This window comes from Schistocerca piceifrons, chromosome 2 (assembly GCF_021461385.2).
Source record: "Schistocerca piceifrons isolate TAMUIC-IGC-003096 chromosome 2, iqSchPice1.1, whole genome shotgun sequence".
Taxonomy (NCBI): Eukaryota; Metazoa; Arthropoda; class Insecta; order Orthoptera; family Acrididae; genus Schistocerca; species Schistocerca piceifrons.
In genome coordinates, this window is record NC_060139.1 from 703,956,099 (window position 1) to 703,974,129 (window position 18,031).

The window sequence follows — 18,031 nt, forward strand, 5'->3', positions numbered from 1 at the left end:
ATTATGGATACGTGCCAATGGACCAACTCAATTAACTATCAGCTAGTTTGTTACCAAAGATGAGTGCAACCATGCATTATGATGGTGAACTGGGATTGCCTTTAGATTTTGTGTGGCCTGGTCCTCCAGATAGTTCAGAAGCTATCTTAATGTACCACTTCATGTTCATTGGATGGATGTACCAATAAAAAAATAAATAAATAATAAATCACACTTGTCAGCCAAAGAAAGACAATCAAAATGACTTTATGCAATTGATGGCTCTCAAATTTCTTAAAAACCAGGAAATGAGATTTGAAGATATTCTGTGATCTTATATTTTATTTCAAGAATATGAAGAGGCATCAGTTTTTCATGCCATGTCACCAATAAGTTTTACTTATTTATTTTTTTGAACATTTCAAGCATATCAGAGCACACTTCAATGCTTCTTGCTCTTGAATTGGGTAGCAACTCCTGAAGTACACCCTTTGCACACATTTTATATCACAAGCTCTCCTTCTTCTGTGTAAGATTGCAAACAAGTTTGCGGACCATGATTTGTCAATCTGTACAAATAAATTTGTCATTCAAATGATTCTTGTCAATGATCACAGTTTCTGACCTTCAGTTGTGTTGTATGTCTTTAATGGTGATTTTCATTTCAATAATCTTTGTTTGCCTTCATAGCTGAGCAGTAAGTGCTGCAGAATGCCATATGAGGGTCCCGGGTTTGATTTCTGGCAGGGTCGGAGATTTTCTCTGGTGGAGGACTGGTTAGTTGTGCTGTCTTCATCATCATTTTATCTCCATCAACATACAAGTCGCTGAAGTGGTGTCAACTAAAAAGAATTGCATAAGGCAATTGATCTACCTGATGGGAGGCCCCAGCCACATGCACATTTATATTTTCAGTAATCTTGATCAGCATCTTGTACACACTGCCCCTATGAATGGTGTCATCCCAAAACATGATCTGTAGCATATCGTATTGCTTCTACATGGAATCTCTTATTCATATGAAAGATAAAAATTGTATGCATCTATATAGAAGATGGTCCTTTCAAATACATGTGCAGTTTGAATCTTCTGAATTAGTTATAAAAGAACAATTGTAACAAGATTTTCTTATATATTGTTTTTCTCATTTTTATATATGAATTTATTATTTTTTTTTTTGTACAGCTCTCAAATATAACAGATGTTACTCACAGTAAGTTTTCATTTTCTTTTATCATTTGACTTCTAGGGCATGGATTTTTATATTAATACATATGAATGGCTACTTAGAGAACCTCATCACTTAACCTTACATCAATTTAAGCTATTGTGACTTGGCTTTTCTTTGGCACCATATATAAAATGTAAGGTAATTATGCCCGCCTGGTTAGCTGTGCAGTCTAACGCATGGCTTTCCGGACTGGGGAGGAGTGCCTGGTCCCCGGCACGAATCCACCTGGCGGACTTGTGCCAAGGTCCGGTCAGCTGGTCAGTCTGTGGATGGTTTTAGGTGGTTTTCCATCTGCCTTGGTGAAATCAGACTAGTTCCCCTTATTCTGCCTCAGCTACACTATGTCAACGATTGCTGTGCAGACAAGTTCTCCTCGTATGCGTACAATACCATTACTCCACCATGCAAACATAGAAGTTACACTCATCTGGTGTGAGACATTCACCACTGGGAGGAGGGGGGAGGGGTCCACTGGGGGCCAACCTGCACAAAAACCCTGAAAGAGTGGTTTGGTGGGGGGCGGAGGGGTGAAGTGGACTGCGGTAGTCGTTGTGGTGTTTGGACCACTGTGGCTGCGGCGGGGATGGAGCCTCTCCGTCATTTCTACGCCCCCGGTTGACATACAATACAAGGTAATTATTGTGGTTTTAACTTTCCATTGGCACTTTATCAGGCAGCAGTGTTACTGCATGTAGGCAGACCATCATATTGTCAGGTGTGAGAGGTGTGGAGTTACTGGAACCTGGTTAAATGCAAAAGGGATCAGAATTTTACATATAGTGCACCTCACCAACATAAATCCATTATCATATACACTTTCCAAACTATTTTATGTTATTTGGTGAGGGTGTTTTGCATCAGTGTTAGCTAGTTCCTATTTGCATATCTAGTGAGAAGTAAATAAAGGTTTGTACGCCTCGGTTTGCACTCTAATCTCTCTTGCCTTATTTTCATGGTTCTCCAAGCCAGATTAAAATGGAAGCAGTAGATTTGTTAAATATTTTGTCTCAACTAGCATGTCTGCTTTCCAGAGAAGACTCAAGCTTCTTTTTGCTTCACCTCATTTACATAATATTTCTAGTTTATGTGATAGAATTTTGACAATGTTGACCACTGAATTATATTACATAAACTGGAAATATTAGGAACAGGAAGCTTAGAAATTAACTGGTTTAATTCTTATCTAAAAAAACAGAGCATGAGTTGAAATTTCACATGCTTTAACAAGATTTCTAGTACAGGACTTACCATATTCAAAACATATTAATATAGGGAGTGTATTGGGCCTGATCCTCTTAAAGGAACCATGGACCTTGCCGTTGGTGGGGAGGCTTGCGTGCCTCAGCGATAGAGATGGCCATACCGTAGGTGCAACCACAATGGAGGGGTATCTGTTGAGAGGCCAGACAAACGTGTGGTTCCTGAAGAGGGGCAGCAGCCTTTTCAGTAGTTGCAGGGGCAACAGTCTGGATGATTGACTGATCTGGCCTTGTAACACTAACCAAAATGGCCTTGCTGTGCCGGTACTGCGAACGGCTGAAAGCAAGGGGGACCACAGCCGTAATTTTTCCTGAGGGGATGCAGCTTTACTGTATGGTTAAATGATGATGGCATCCTCTTGGGTAAAATATTCTGGAGGTAAAATAGTCCCTCATTCGGATCTCCGGGCGGGGACTACTCAAGAGGACAACGTTATCAGGAGAAAGAAAATTGGCATTCTGCGGATCGGGGCGTGGAATGTCAGATCACTTAATCAGGCAGGTAGGTTAGAAAACTTAAAAGGGAAATTGATAGGTTAAAGTTAGATATAGTGGGAATTAGTTAAGTTTGCTGGCAGGAGGAACAAAACTTTTGGTCAGGTGAATACAGGGTTATAAATACAAAATCAAATAGGGGTAATGCAGGAGTAGGTTTAATAATGAATAAAACAATAGGAATGCGGGTAAGCTACTACAAACAGCATAGTGAATGCATTATTGTGGCCAAGAAAGACACGAAGCCCACACCTACTACAGTAGTACAAGTTTATATGCCGACTAGCTCTGCAATTGATGAAGAAATTGATGAAATGTATGATGAGATAAAAGAAATTATTTAGATAGTGAAGGGAGATGAAAATTTAATAGTCGTGGGTGACTGGAATTCTAGAGTAGGAAAAGGGAGAGAAGGAAACATAGTAGGTGAATATGGATTGGGGGAAAGAAATGAAAGAGGAAGCCTTCTGGTAGAATTTTGCACAGAGCATAACTTAATCATAGCTAACACTTGGTTCAAGAATCATAAAAGAAGGTTGTACACATGGTACAATCCTGGAAATACTAGAAGATATCAGATAGATTATATAATGGTAAGACAGAGATTTAGGAACCAGGTATTAAATTGTAAGACATTTCCGGGGGCAGATGTGGACTCTGACCACAATCTATTGGTTATGAACTGTAGATTAAAACTGAAGAAACTGCAAAAAGGTGGGAATTTAAGGAGATGGGACCTGGACAAATTGATTAAACCAGGTTATACAAAGTTTCAAAGACAGCATAAGGGAACAATTGTCACAAATGGGGCAAAGAAATACAGTAGAAGAAGAATGGGTAGCTCTGAGGGATGAAGTAGTGAAAGCAGCAGAGGATCAAGTAGGTAAAAAGATGAAGGCTAGTAGAAATCCTTGGGTAACAGAAGAAATATTGAATTTAATTGATGAAAGGAGAAAATATAAAAATGCAGTAAATGAAGCAGGCAGAAAGGAATACAAACGTCTCAAAAATGAGATCGACAGGAAGCGCAAAATGGCTAAGCAGGGATGGCTAGGGGACAAATGTAAGGATGTAGAGGCTTATCTCACTAGGGGTGAGATAGATACCGCCTACAGGAAAATTAAAGAGACCTTTGGAGAAAAGAGAACCACTTGTATGAATATCAAGAGCTCAGATGGAAACCCAGTTCTAAGCAAAGAAGGGAAAGCAGAAAGGTGGAATGAGTATATATAAGGTCTATACAAGGGTGACGTACTTGAGGTCAGTATTCTGGAAATGGAACAGAATGTAGATGAAGATGAAATGGGAGATACAATACTACGTGAAGAGTTTGAAAGAGCGCTGAACAACCTGAGTCGAAACAAGGCCCTGGGAGTAGACAACATTCCATTAGAACTACTGACGGCATTGGGAGAGCCAGTCCTGACAAAACTCTACCATCTGGTGAGCAAGATGTATGAGACAGGTGAAATACCCTCAGACTTCAACAAGAATATAATATTTCCAATTCCAAAGAAAGCAGGTGTTGACAGATGTGAAAATTACTGAACAATCAGTTTAATGAGCCACAGCTGCAAAATACTAACGCGAATTCTTTACAGACGAATGGAAAAACTAGTAGAGGCCGACCTTGGGGAAGATCAGTTTGGGTTCCGTAGAAATATTGGAACACATGAGGCAATACTGACCTTACGACTTATCTTTGAAGAAAGATTAAGGAAAGGCAAACCTACGTTTCTAGCATTTGTAGACTTAGAGAAAGTTGACTGGAATACTCTCTTTCAAATTCTAAAGGTGGCAGGGGAAAAATACAGGGAGCGAAAGGCTATTTACAATTTGTACAGAAACCAGATGGCAGTTATATGAGCCGAGGGACATGAAAGGGAAGCAGCGGTTGGGAAGGGAGTGAGACAGGGTTGTAGCCTCTCCCCGATGTTATTCAATCTGTATATATTGAGCAAGCAGTGAAGGAAACAAAAGAAACATTTGGAGTAGGTATTAAAATCCATGGAGAAGAAATAAAAACTTTGAGGTTCGCTGATGACATTGTAATTCTGTCAGGGCCAGCAAGGGCTTGGAAGAGCAGTTGAACGGAAAAGACAGAGTCTTGAAAGGCGGATATAAGATGAACATCAAGAAAAGCAAAACGAGGATAATGGAATGTAATCGGGTGACGCTGAGTGAATTAGATTAGGAAATGAGACACTTAAAGCAGTAAAGGAGTTTTGCTATTTGGGGAGCAAAATAACTGATGATGGTCAAAGTAGAGAGGATATCAAATGTAGACTGGCAATGACAAGGAAAGCGTTTCTGAAGAAGAGAAATTTGTTAACATCGAGTATAGATTTAAGTGTCAGGAAGTCGTTTCTGAAAGTATTTGTATGGAGCGTAGCCATGTATGGAAGTGAAACATGGACGATAAATAGTTTGGGCAAGAAGAGAATAGAAGCTTTCAAAATGTAGTACTACAGAAGAATGCTGAAGATTAGATGGGTAGATTACATAAATAATAAGGAGGTTCTGAATAGAATTGGGGAGAAGAGGAGTTTGTGGCACAACTTGACAAAAAGAAGGGACCGGTTGATAGGACATATTCTGAAGCATCAAGGGATCACAAATTTAGCTTTGGAGGGCAGTGTGGAGTGAGACCAAGAGATGAATACACTAAGCAGATTCAGACGGATGTAGGTTGCAGTAAGTACTGGGAGATGAAGAAGCTTACACAGGATAGAGTAGCATGGAGAGCTGCATCAAACCAGTCTCAGGACTGAAGACCACAACAACAACAACAATGGTTGCAGTCAGTTCTCAGTCCCAAGAATAATCTGAGTGCAAGAACTTTCCTGGGGGGCAGTAAATGCAGGAACTTTATAATGAATACTTCGACAGTTTACTAGTAAAATTTTTACAAACAAAGTGTATTTATTCTGAACGCTGTTTGACTTCCCTTGCTGCGTACTGACTGGCAAACTCTGCTACCTGAGTAAGTGATTCCATTGTGTAGTGCATCCCTGACTTGCCAAAGGGTGTCCTACAAATACCCATATCCTCATGAAGGTCTAGAAATCTGCAGCCAAGACTGTCACAGAATTGATGAAGCCTTTGATTGAGGTCCTCCACTTGGTTCCAAACCGAAGGTCCCCAGTCAACTCTGAGAACAATGCTGCAATTTATGAACTCTGCTTGCGCCCCACATGCGAGGACAGCAGTCTTAACCGCCTCTGCCAGCTGCTTGTATGAACTGAGGATCACCTCAGAACCCACACGACAGACATAGTTGGTGCCAACATGAGCCACAACTTTCAGATGACTACACCCTGCGTGCTCAATAGCCACAGGCAAGGCCACCTCCACATCCCGGATGCGACACCCCAGTGGACATACTGAGTGTACATTGGCTTTCTTTCCAGACCTGTATGCTATCTGCATGCCTAACATTGGAGCTCCCAATAATAAGCAATATACCCCTCCTCATGTGTGCCTGCTCAGACCATGCTGAAGGAGCAGCCACTTGTCCACTCACAAGACAAATGAGCCAGTCTCCACATTGGCCCTCTACCTCGAGCAATGCAAACATGTTACCACCTGCCACTCACACTGCTGTGAGGCCAGATCCACTGCATCAGGTGCACTAGGAGGTGCCTCGGAAGCAGGGTCCATGGGCAAAACAAGCGATACCTGAGGTATCCCATATGACATGCCACATTCTCCACCACTGCTACACCCTTAGGCAGCAGCTTGAAGGTGAATGACTGTAGTCAAAAACACGTTCAATTGTTTGCAAACTGTAGCCAGCTCCTCCTGCATCTGCACACATCCTAACCATCCTAAAGTGTCACCAAGAGATGCTGATGCATTAATGACTCATGTAGCTGGCTGTTCAGTGAGCAACTACTTCACTACATAGTTTACAAAAATGCAAGATTAAACATCTTCAACAGAAAAACACACATGAAATTTAATAAATATACTATGATGAAAACACAAAAAAAGGTAAACAACTTGCCGCTCTGTACTTGTATATTTGCTGAGAGCTGGAACCTGACTCTTTTGTTGTGGTAGGTACCTTTTACTGACATTAACAACCGGAAGTAATATGCTTTATTCACAATATGTCAACTATGAAGAAAGTCAACGTGTAAGACAGTTGCATGAACTTTTCTGGCTTAGAGGCAGGTTTTGGCCCTCAGTGGAGAGACTTCATTCTTTCTTCATCAGTTTGGATTGTGGAGTGTAATAATGAAACCATGTATCATTACATGTGATGATGAGCTTCAAAAGAAATCCTACCCTTCTTGCTGGAATCAGTTTGGAAGTCTCTCATAGATCTCCAACCTGACCTGTTTTCACTGTTTCATTAACACCTTCAGAAGCCATCAAGTACCAATTTTTCTAATGCCAAGCTGTTCACTAATAACAGTATGAGCACTCTCAGTGCTGATGCCCATTGATGCTGCAATTTCTTCAACAGTGCAACGGTGCACCAGTGATCACCCTCAGTAAGCTTTTGAACAGCACAGGTGTTATCTGTGAGACTTGACTTTGGACTTCAAGCATGAGATTTGTTTTATATATTTTCTTGGCTGCCCTTAAATTGTCTGGCCCAAGTAAACACTCAGTTCCATGACAGTGTAGCAAACCCAAACTGTGCCTTCACACGAGTTAAAATCTCTGGGGGTTTAATACCTCCATAGATTAAAAACTTTATTATAATATGTTGTGCAACACACAAAGATACCTCTTCTTCACTCATGGCTTTACTGAAGTCAGAACAGAGTTCAACAGCAAACCAAGCTGGTTCCCTCTTCCTAACACACCAACCAACTCCCCTCACTCCACCATCCGACTTGTATAGTATACTGCTGCAATTACCATTTACATTTGAATTGCCCTCGTATTTGAAAGTGGGACTATCAAATGTCCCTTCAAAAGGCTATCATATCATTGTGTTAATGTTACAGTTATTCAAGTAAGGCAAAATAAAATAATTCTAGTGGAGCCTCTAAAGATTAATTCTGACTTATACTTTTATCTTTCAGATTCTTATGAAGAAGAGGATTCTCTTGCTGAACCAGATGATTCTGAAGAGCCTATTTTGCATGGTAATGTTCTGTCAATAATGTAGTATAATAGCCATTTCTGCAGTGCAACAAGTGTACTGCTGCTACTACTACTACTACTACTACTAATAATAATAATAATAATAGCAAAACTCCTGTAGGTAAAAATGATTAACTCCTTTGTTTCAGTTGCTGTTCCATCACTAATGCCAGAATATAGTGAAAATAACTCTGGACAGTTGACAGAAGCAGCAGTTTTAATGGTTCTTTATGGATACAGCTTTATTTGGCTCTTGTGACAAAGCATATTTTTCAATCAAATGCAGCACAACATTAAAAGACTGAATGTCTAGGAGTCTACACTGGTCAAAAGTACAAAAGACATCTAAGATATTTGTAATTTTATCACCTAAAAATTTATTTTTATTCTCTTTCTGTAAATAAAGACTGTTTTAGAATAAAATATCTTATTTCACAAATGACCTCCTTCCAGACATTATAGATTAGATTATGATGAACTGATTATATCTCATTCCTGGATAGTTATTAATTCTTCACTGAAAATTTGTTATTCCTTTATGCTGGAATCAGATTTTTGCCTTCATGTTAAAATATTGATATTTATTTGTTATTAATGAGGTGGTATGAGCAGGGTTCATGTTCCTCTGCAGCTACCATGACTTAGATTTTCCATTATTTTTCAAAATTGTTTAATATGAATGCCAGAATGGTTACTTTGAACAGGGCACCACTGATTTTTTTTTTTTCTCCATCCATCTGCTCATTCTGTAATGGCCTCGTTACCAAGAGGATGTCAAACCCTAATCTCCTTTCATATCTTATTTCTTGAATCATATTGTGTTTTGTAAATTTTGCCTCAAAGTAGAGCCCTTGAAGATGGGACATGTTTCAGTGTACACAACAGTTAACATAAGCAGCTATCAAAAATTACTTATGTCGATTCTCCAGTAGTATTATGTAGCTGTAGCGTATAATGCATTACGAGATCTCTGATGGTTATGAAAGGATACACTGTACAAATTAATGCCTATTTAAAGCCTAAATTCAGCAGTGTTGCATATTTTACTACAGGAATTCCCAGTTTCAAAATCTAGTTAATCAAATATCTAATACAGGTAACTAGTTAATAAGAAACTCCTATAATATTCTTTTTAATGTACAAGATTTGAAAATTTGTTTGCATGTGTCAACAAAGAGCTCATTACAGAATTTTCATAAGAGTATAAACATCCAATTTGAACAGGTACGAGTAATTATGTTCATAATATGCACAGTATCTTTTTTATGATCTACTTAATCCACAACTGAAATTCATTATCAGCCAAAACAGAATTAGATTAATATAACCCAACAGTTCAAAGATATTTGAAGAAAAAAAGGCAAGATATTTGGTTATCTTCCTTAGACAGCATTGTTTCATGTTTTTGAAGACTGCATGTCATTAGCAGTTCAGCTATATTACTCAATAAAATAATACTGCAAGATCAAAGGGATAATAGGTATTAAAATTTTTGTTTGCCAATGAAATGTTGTATTGACTATGTCTGATATGGGAGGAGGCCTGGGTTTTTCATTAAATTGCACATAACATTAATGAATATTACAGTTTCTGCTCAAGTATATACATTAATTTGATATCTCTAGTTATTTATGAACATCATCAACAGGAGCAGAGTAAGTACTAAGCTTTGTAGAAAGCCTTCAATTTGATTTTCATCCCCCCTTTTCAATACCAAACTTATTTTTATTTATTTATTTACATTCGTTCATCAAGAGATCATCTCACAATGATATATAATTTGTTGTCATAATACAATGAAAATAATTGGCTTAGTTATAAATACACACAGAATGTAAATGTGTGTGTATGAGGCTAGGATTGTTAGTCAGCCATTGCCTTGCTGAAGGAACCTTCTCAGCATTTGGCTGAAATTATTCAGGAAAATGTAAATCTGGATGAACAGATAGAGCAAACTCCATCCTAATGAATGTGAAGTCAGTTCTTACTAACTGCACTGCCTCATTTAATTGCACTCTGCTGTACTGTGTGATCTCAATAATTCAAAATTTACACCAACTACACTGAAGCACCAAAGAAACTGGTATAGGCATGTATATTCAAGTACAGAGATATGCAAATGAACTTCTCCTCCACCAAGACAACACATGGCCTCGCCCAAGTCTTTGCAACTGAAAGGAGTTCACAAAAATTCATTGGACTGTTCTTCCTCATCGACCCTGCAGCCTGGATCTCTAACCTTCCAACTTCTATTAAGGATCCTTCCATTGAAGGATACATGCCATGGGAAGCAGTATGCAGATGCCAGGTAGGTTGTTGATGCAGCAAGATGACTCTGACATGAACCAGTAGAGTGGAATCATGTGGGCATACAGCGTCTTCCCATAAGGCTGTCTATTTGAACAGATATTATTTGAAAAATAGGATTTTGTAGCCTGTGGGGAACAATGTGGTTTATTGGAATCCTGGATAAAACCAAACTTTTTTTCAGAAAAGAATGTGTTGCATTACTTATTGAAAGCCCCCTGTATTTCTATGTTCATTATCTCAAAAGTATCTGTCCTATACTGGGAATCACTTCATTACCATCATCATCATCATCATCATCATCATGTTCTGAACAAGTTTGCCCTACTTCCATATGTTTATTATAACTGTTTTCAGTTTCCTTTCTCCATGCTCTATATCATTATCAATAATGACTATTTTGTTTCAGAACATTCTCTTACATTTTGAATCTTCTTCTCTCAAAAGATCTGCATTGTATTTAGGCTATTGCTTACACCCTTTATAGTACAGCACAAATCCAATTGTAGATTACAAATGTCACTTTGATTTTTTTTCCATCCCTGATGTACAACTATTAATTTCACTTTTGCTACTGCTATTTTTGTCCATGATTGAATTTGAACTTCTAATGTTATGGCTGATTCTAAGTTTATAAGTCAGTTCTTGTCTAAATCAACACATCCAATATGGTACAAATCTCTCCTCATTCATCGTACAATTCTGCACTTTCTTGTGCAAGAGGGATACCCAATAAGTAAGTTTCCCTATTTTATATAAAAAAAACATTATACACAATTTATCATGCTGAAATAATTTTATTGGCATTCTATAATCCTTCTGCAACTTTTCTACATAGTCATCATGCTTTCCAACACATTTCTAGTAACATGACAAGTTTTTCCCAACCAGTGTTTTACCACATCAGGTCCAGTGCTTGTAACCAGCTGTGCACTGTTGATGTGACTTCATCATTGGTGCTGAAGTGCTTACTTCCAAGGTAACCTTTGAGTTGAGCGAACCTGTGAAAATCACTTGGGGGAAGATCTGATGAATATGGAGGATGTGGGAACACTTCCAAGTTGAATCTCCTGAGCTTCACCCAGTTCATTCAAGCTGTATGAGGCTGAGTGTGGTCATGAAGGAAGAGAACTTGTGAGACAAAAGTCCAAGAACTTTTCACTTCATGGCAGCTTGCACATTCCTCAATACATTACAATACCTCTCTGCATTCACACTTTTACCATGCATTTCTTCTGAGTCGGTTGCTGTCGCAGTGCATGAGGGGCATCCAATAAGAGAGTTTCCCTATTTCATAAAAAACAATACCCACAATTTAGTATGTTGAAATAATTTTACTGACATTCTACAGTGCTTCTGTAACTTTTGTACACTTTCCAGTCGAATTTTCCAGGCTCCACCTGGGTAGTTCAATGTGTATGAGGCTGAGCATGGTCATGAAGCAAGAGAACTTGTAAGACAAAAGTCGAGGAAGTTTTCATTTGATGGCTGCTTTGAGATTCCACAAGACATTAGAACACATTTCAGCATTCATAGTGTTGTTGTGTGGTGTAATAACATGTTGATTCTAGGGAATAACATGTCCCACTTCTAACCACTATGGCCAATGAAAGATGTTTGTGGAAACTGGAAACATTGTTTAGATAGTTGCTAAATGTTGAAGGTTTCACTGTGTGCACTCTGGTTCACCATATATGCAGAGGGAGCGTATAAGGCATAGGCTTTGAAAATCAACAAACTGCGATGAGTGTGCATCTTCATCTGCTCTGGAGGCCTTCTTATGATTTGGTGTCATGGCTTGGTGGTGCCTTGGAAGTCAGAGAGAAAAGGGTGCAGGTGATAATGTCAATGCCAGAATAATGAAGAATATACAAAAACTGTCATTCTGTAACATCAAATTAGTACATGAATATACGTTGGGATCTGTTGTGAGTTATGTGTTAAGAACAATCTTTTCACCCACAACTGTAAATGAAGTTGCATAGATGGGAGCTGTCTTTTGTCACCCAACCACTGCAAAAGGTGAAGAAGTCACATGTCATGGTCTAGTGGCACTGCATAGCAGGTCCACTAAAATGAATAACTCAAGAAAGGCAGTTGCAAAATATTTGTAAGGTCAAAGTTGGCACACATATCAATTGGGTGACAGAACATGCTTGGAGTGAAACACATCATACCAAAACTCATCGTCATTATGCTTCAGTTGTGAGGCAGGTAGTGAATGAGCAAAACCCGCTGACACTCCCAAAAGGAGATTGCAGTAACTTTCCCTGCCTTGTGTGTAACCTTTGCCTTTTCTGGGGCTCTTTTGTCAGGTTTTTTCCACACCATGCTGTGATGTTTTATCTCAGGAGTTCAATGATGGACCCAGGTCTCATCCCAGCCATGTAAAGAGCAGATTTCCCTCTCTCTGGCACATTTCCACAACCTTTCTGACCAAATTCACCCACTGCTGCTTGTGGCCATCCCTCAGCTTATGTGGCACACATCATGTACCAACTCTGTGATAGTGCAGATGGTCTGTCAGGAGCTTTGCAATGGATGAGCATCGAATTGCAGCCCCAGGAGGTAGCCGTATTAGGATGTTATCAGTGGTATCATGACAATTGTCCTCCACAATTTTGTGAATTGCAGTAACAGCATCATCACACACCATTGTAGTAGGCCTCCCTGTATGCTGTTCATCATGCACATCTTCGCACTCTTCCACAAACTGTACACACCAATATCAATCCATTTGAATGCTCATATAGCCCTCCCCGTAGACAGATGTTAACTCCTGATGGGTATTCATAGTGGATAGTTCTTTTTCCATGAAAATATGAATGGCTGAGCACAGCTCACAAGTGGACAACTCCATGCTAACTCTAGCATAATGGTAAGATACTGTGGTAAGCATCATACTCTGGTGTGAGTGTTGTCAACATACCCCGGTGAACTCATCTGCAATCACATCATGGGCACAGTTTATTTTGCAAAAAGTAAAATAAAAAACTTACTTACTGGACAGCCCTCGTATTTCACATTGGCCCACCAAGTCTGAGTGTTGACATAGTCTGGTCCCTTATTAGTTCATATCCAATTCAATATGGTGGTGACACCTCAGATTTTCAATAGCTTAAGTCCATTAATATGTGACAGTGGTCTTCCTGGCTTCCTGTTTGCTAATAAATACTTTTTGCTTGTTGATCTCAATTCTTATACATTTTGTGCTCTTTATAAATACACACTTCACAAATCAAAATATCCCTGTCTCTTTTGTCATGGCTCCCTCATAGGCTATCTATTGCCACTGTTTATAAATTATTGTTTGTTATTTTTGGCAGTTCTTTCCACTGTGCCCTTGTTGCAAAAAAGTTATGAAACTACAGGGCACAGCAATACACTGTTGATATACATTTTGTAAGTTCTTTCCATAATGCCAAAAATGAGGACATTTCTTTATATGATAGGTGTCATATATAAGTACATCTTCTTTTGCTGGATATTGGCAGCTGTTCTTGATGTCACTCCTCCTGTAATTATTTGGTTAGTAACATGATCATTAAATAACGGGCACAACACCATGGAGATTTCTTGCTCTCAAAGACAATGCATTGATAAGCTTTTTCAAATTGATTCATATAGTTTGCGTATTACACGTCATGCTCACATTTCTTGTTTTAACAGTGGCAAAACACTGAAAAATTTCATAATCAAACTTAGTATCAGAGTCACTGAACGTCTTAGATGCTCACAGACAACTGATGTGATGCTTGACAATTAGTGATTAATCTCACAATGAGTCACAAAATAATAATATATTTGTCTGGAACTATTCAGCTGACCATCAATACGTTTTTGGTAGAACACAACTGTAAGATATTAACCTTTTGGATATAGGAAGCAGACTGACTTTGACACTAAGATGTTTGTATGTTCATAACTAAACAGGGACTGACTGAACCATTGTTAAGTACAAATATTTATATAGAGACTGAAATTCTAAAGTGCAAGGGAGTAACCAGATTTTTCCTCTTCCCTTCGCTTGTATTGTATACAGCACACAAAACAGGTATAACTTTTGTCTTCATGCAGAACTGACATGCCAATAGTTTGCTTACTTTCTGCAAGGTCTCACTACCTACCAGAGCAAGTTTTGGCACTCTGCTTCATTGATTATTGAAGTTGGTCATTTTCCTAAAGGCTAAAGTGGAAGGACACTAAAACAATGTCGAGGTTCAGCAAGTGTGTCTTGTATTCATTTATTCACGTTTTATGTATCTTTAAACAATTCTTGCAGCACTGAGGCAGCACTTTCCACTGTTCTGTAGTATGGATTTCACATGTGTGTTGTACATGGCACAGTGAATTTGTGTCTCATAAAAACATATGTTCAGTTGTAAACATTCAGCAGTAACTTGCTATCTGTTTTGGCACATTTTACTATTGTTGAGTATTTGTAGGTGAAGTAGCTGCAATAATGATAATAAATAATAGCAATATCAATAATTATTATTATAAAAATTAAATAAATGTAATGTAAAATAAGTAAAACTTTTTTCTTACATGGGAAGACAAGACAGTTTATGAGCTGGAGAGGCCATTTGATGTTGAAGGGAATCTATCAGAACCCGATTACATGTCAAGTGTTGAGTAAGTAAAACTTTTTGCTTACACCAGAAGACGAGAGAGTTCACGAGCTGAAGAAGTCATTTGATGTTGAAAAGAATCTATCAGAACACATTTACATGTCAAGTGATGATGAAGGACTACATTCAGATTTTTTTTATGCATGAGGGACAAGGTGACAAAATACTGGAAGGTGGTTGTTGTTGTTGTGGTCTTCAGTCCAGAGACTGGTTTGATGCAGTTCTCCATGCTACTCTATCCTGTGCAAGCTTCTTCACCTCCCAGTACCTACTGCAACTTACATTGTTCTGAATCTATTTAGTGTATTCATCTCTTGGTCTCCCTCTATGATTTTTACCCTCCATGCTATCCTCCAATACTAAACTGGTGATCCCTTGATGCCTCAGAATATGTCCTACCAAGCGATCCCTTCTTCTAGTCAAGTTGTGCCACAAATTTCTCTTCTCCCCAATTCTATTCAATACCTCCTCATTAGTTATGTGATCTGCCCATCTAACCACTGGAAGGTTATGATGTTTTAAATATTGAAGACAAACTTATGATAAAATTGGTAAATGCATTACCTGCAGGTTGTATTGTGGTTAAGTTTTACAGGATCTAGTATTTACATTGACAGATAGATTATACCCACTGTGCTCTTGGCCTGTCTTCATTCTGAGGAAGGTTGTCAGGCAACTGAAATCATACTACTAAGCAGAATTTCTACTGAGAGTAAGCTCCAACCTGAAAATGAAATGAAAAAGACAGGCCATAGTGCAACTGACCAGTATGTATGAGTAGATGAACAGATTTCTATTGTCAAATGGTATGATGACAAACCAGTAGTCCTTGCTTCACTTGCAGAAGGCAGACTGCCTGTAGGACAATGTGAGTGGTGATCAAAGAAAGACAGGAAGTATATCAGCATCAAAGGACCACAAACTGTTGAAATGAACACATGGGAGATGTTGATTTATTTGACCACATCAATGCAGCATTTAAAATATCATAACTTTCAATATTTTGTCACCTTATCCCTCATACATAAAGAACAGCCCACTCAAACTATTTTTTTAATTTGGCCTAAGCTTCTCTATGGATTGAAAACAGACAGGACCACAATGCTCTGAAAATGAAGAGAAAAGAAATAATAGATTCCCTGAAGTTCAGTGCCACATCAAAGCCAACCAAAAAGGATGACAGGAGCATTACACATGCCAGTGTTAGTGATAAAACTCATCACTGCCAAATGCCTGGTTGCAAAACTGTAAGAACAAGAGTCTAGTGTACAGAATGTCATGTTCATTTGTTTTTAGTGAAAGAAAGGAAACATTTTGAAGTATACCACATGATGTAAGGCCACAAGTATTATGTATCATACGAGAGTCTCTACATGAAAGAGTAAACTAGTTTTCAACATAACATGATGTAATAAAATAATTTCTTTTACTGAGTTCCTTTTCATAGTAAGTTTACAAAATATAAAATAAGTATATCACCCAAATTCGTTTTTATAATTTACTTACCTTGAATGCCAGTGTGTCATATACAACACACAACTTTTTGGAAAATCTAGCCAGTAAGTTTTGGAAACAAGTACAGTTGCAGAGGGGGACAATTAAAAGACACACAAAGATTTTGGCCACAGCCTTCATCAGTAAAAGAGAGACGCACACACCATCCATACACACAAGCAAGCACACCTCATACGCATATGACCGCCAACTCCAGCATCTTGAACTGGAATGCAACTATCACATGGGATGCAAACAGCAACCTGGAGGGGGCAGGGTAGGGGAAAGGATGGTAGAGTACAGGTGGGAGAGAGATGAACACTGTCTGGTGATATGTACAGGGACTAGAATGCCAACAGCATCAGGAGGTTGTGCGGCATGGAGGTGGGGAAGATAAAAAGCAAAACAGAAGAGGAGTGGGGAAAGACTGGAAGATGCATTGGCAGAGGGCAGAACGTAAACAGGGTGGGAGATGAGAATGAGGAGGAGATGGTAGGACAGAGGGGGTGAAAACTGTTGGGTGGAGGGAGTGGGAACAGTATGTTGCTGAAGGTTGAAGCCATGATAGTTACATGAGTGGGAAATGTGTTGTAAGGATAACTTCCACCTGTACAGTTCATAAAAGCTGGTGGTGGAGGGAAGCAACCAAATGGCTCAGGTAGTGGAGCAGCCAATAAATCAAGTGTGTTATGTTCAGCTGCATGTTGTGCCACAGGTTGGTCTACTTTCCTCTTAGCCACAGTTTGGTGCTGGCCATTCATCCCAGTGGACAGCTGGTTGGTAGTCATACCAATATAAAAAGCTGTGCAATGATTGACTCTCTGATGGCTCCATCTGCAGCTCTATCCACTTATACCCACCAATCACCAACAGTACCTATATTTTGACAGCTATCATCCCTTTCACACTAAAAAGTACCCTCTGTACAGCTGAGCCACCCACAAACAGCATATCTGCAGTGGTAAAAACTCCCTTGCTCAGTATACTGAGGGTCTTACCAAGAGCTTTACAGACAGGCACTACCCCCAGAACTAGTCTGCAAACAGATCTCTAACACCATTTCCCATCACACTCCAAATCCTCCCACCAATCCCAAGAACCACCCAAGAAGGAGTGTCCCCTTTATCACCCAGTTCATCCCAGACTGGAACAACTGAACCATATCCTTCACAAAGGCTTTTGTTACCTATCATCATGCCCTGAAATGAGGGACATCCTACCACAGATACTTCCCACCTCTCCTAAAGTGGTGTTTCGTCGCAAACCCAACATCCACAGCATCCTAGTCCATCCTTGTATCACTCCCAATCCCAACCCCTTGCCACAAGAACAATATTCCTGTGGAAGAATCAGATGTAAGACCTGCACAATCCATCCACCTAGCGCTTCCTATTCTAGCCCTGTCACAGGTTTATCCTACTCCATCATGGGATGAGCCACTTGTGAAAGCAGCCATACATTTATCAGCTCTGCTGAAATCATTGCACAGCTTTTTATATTGGTATGATTACCAACCACCTGTCCACCGGGATGAA

At 39.2% G+C, this 18,031-nt stretch overlaps 1 protein-coding gene across 1 annotated transcript in view; it reads left to right on the top strand.

The window, feature by feature from the left end:
• The window catches only part of LOC124775765 (limbic system-associated membrane protein-like), a 242,770-nt gene extending 234,312 nt beyond the window's left edge, over positions 1–8,458 (top strand). Inside the window, exons 11-12 of the mRNA XM_047250597.1 lie at positions 8,004–8,066; positions 8,214–8,458. Of these exons, the coding sequence (XP_047106553.1) occupies positions 8,004–8,066; positions 8,214–8,323 (173 nt within the window). The 3' untranslated portion in view covers positions 8,324–8,458. The remainder of the gene's footprint in view (positions 1–8,003; positions 8,067–8,213) is intronic.
• The last annotated feature ends 9,573 nt before the right edge of the window (positions 8,459–18,031 follow it).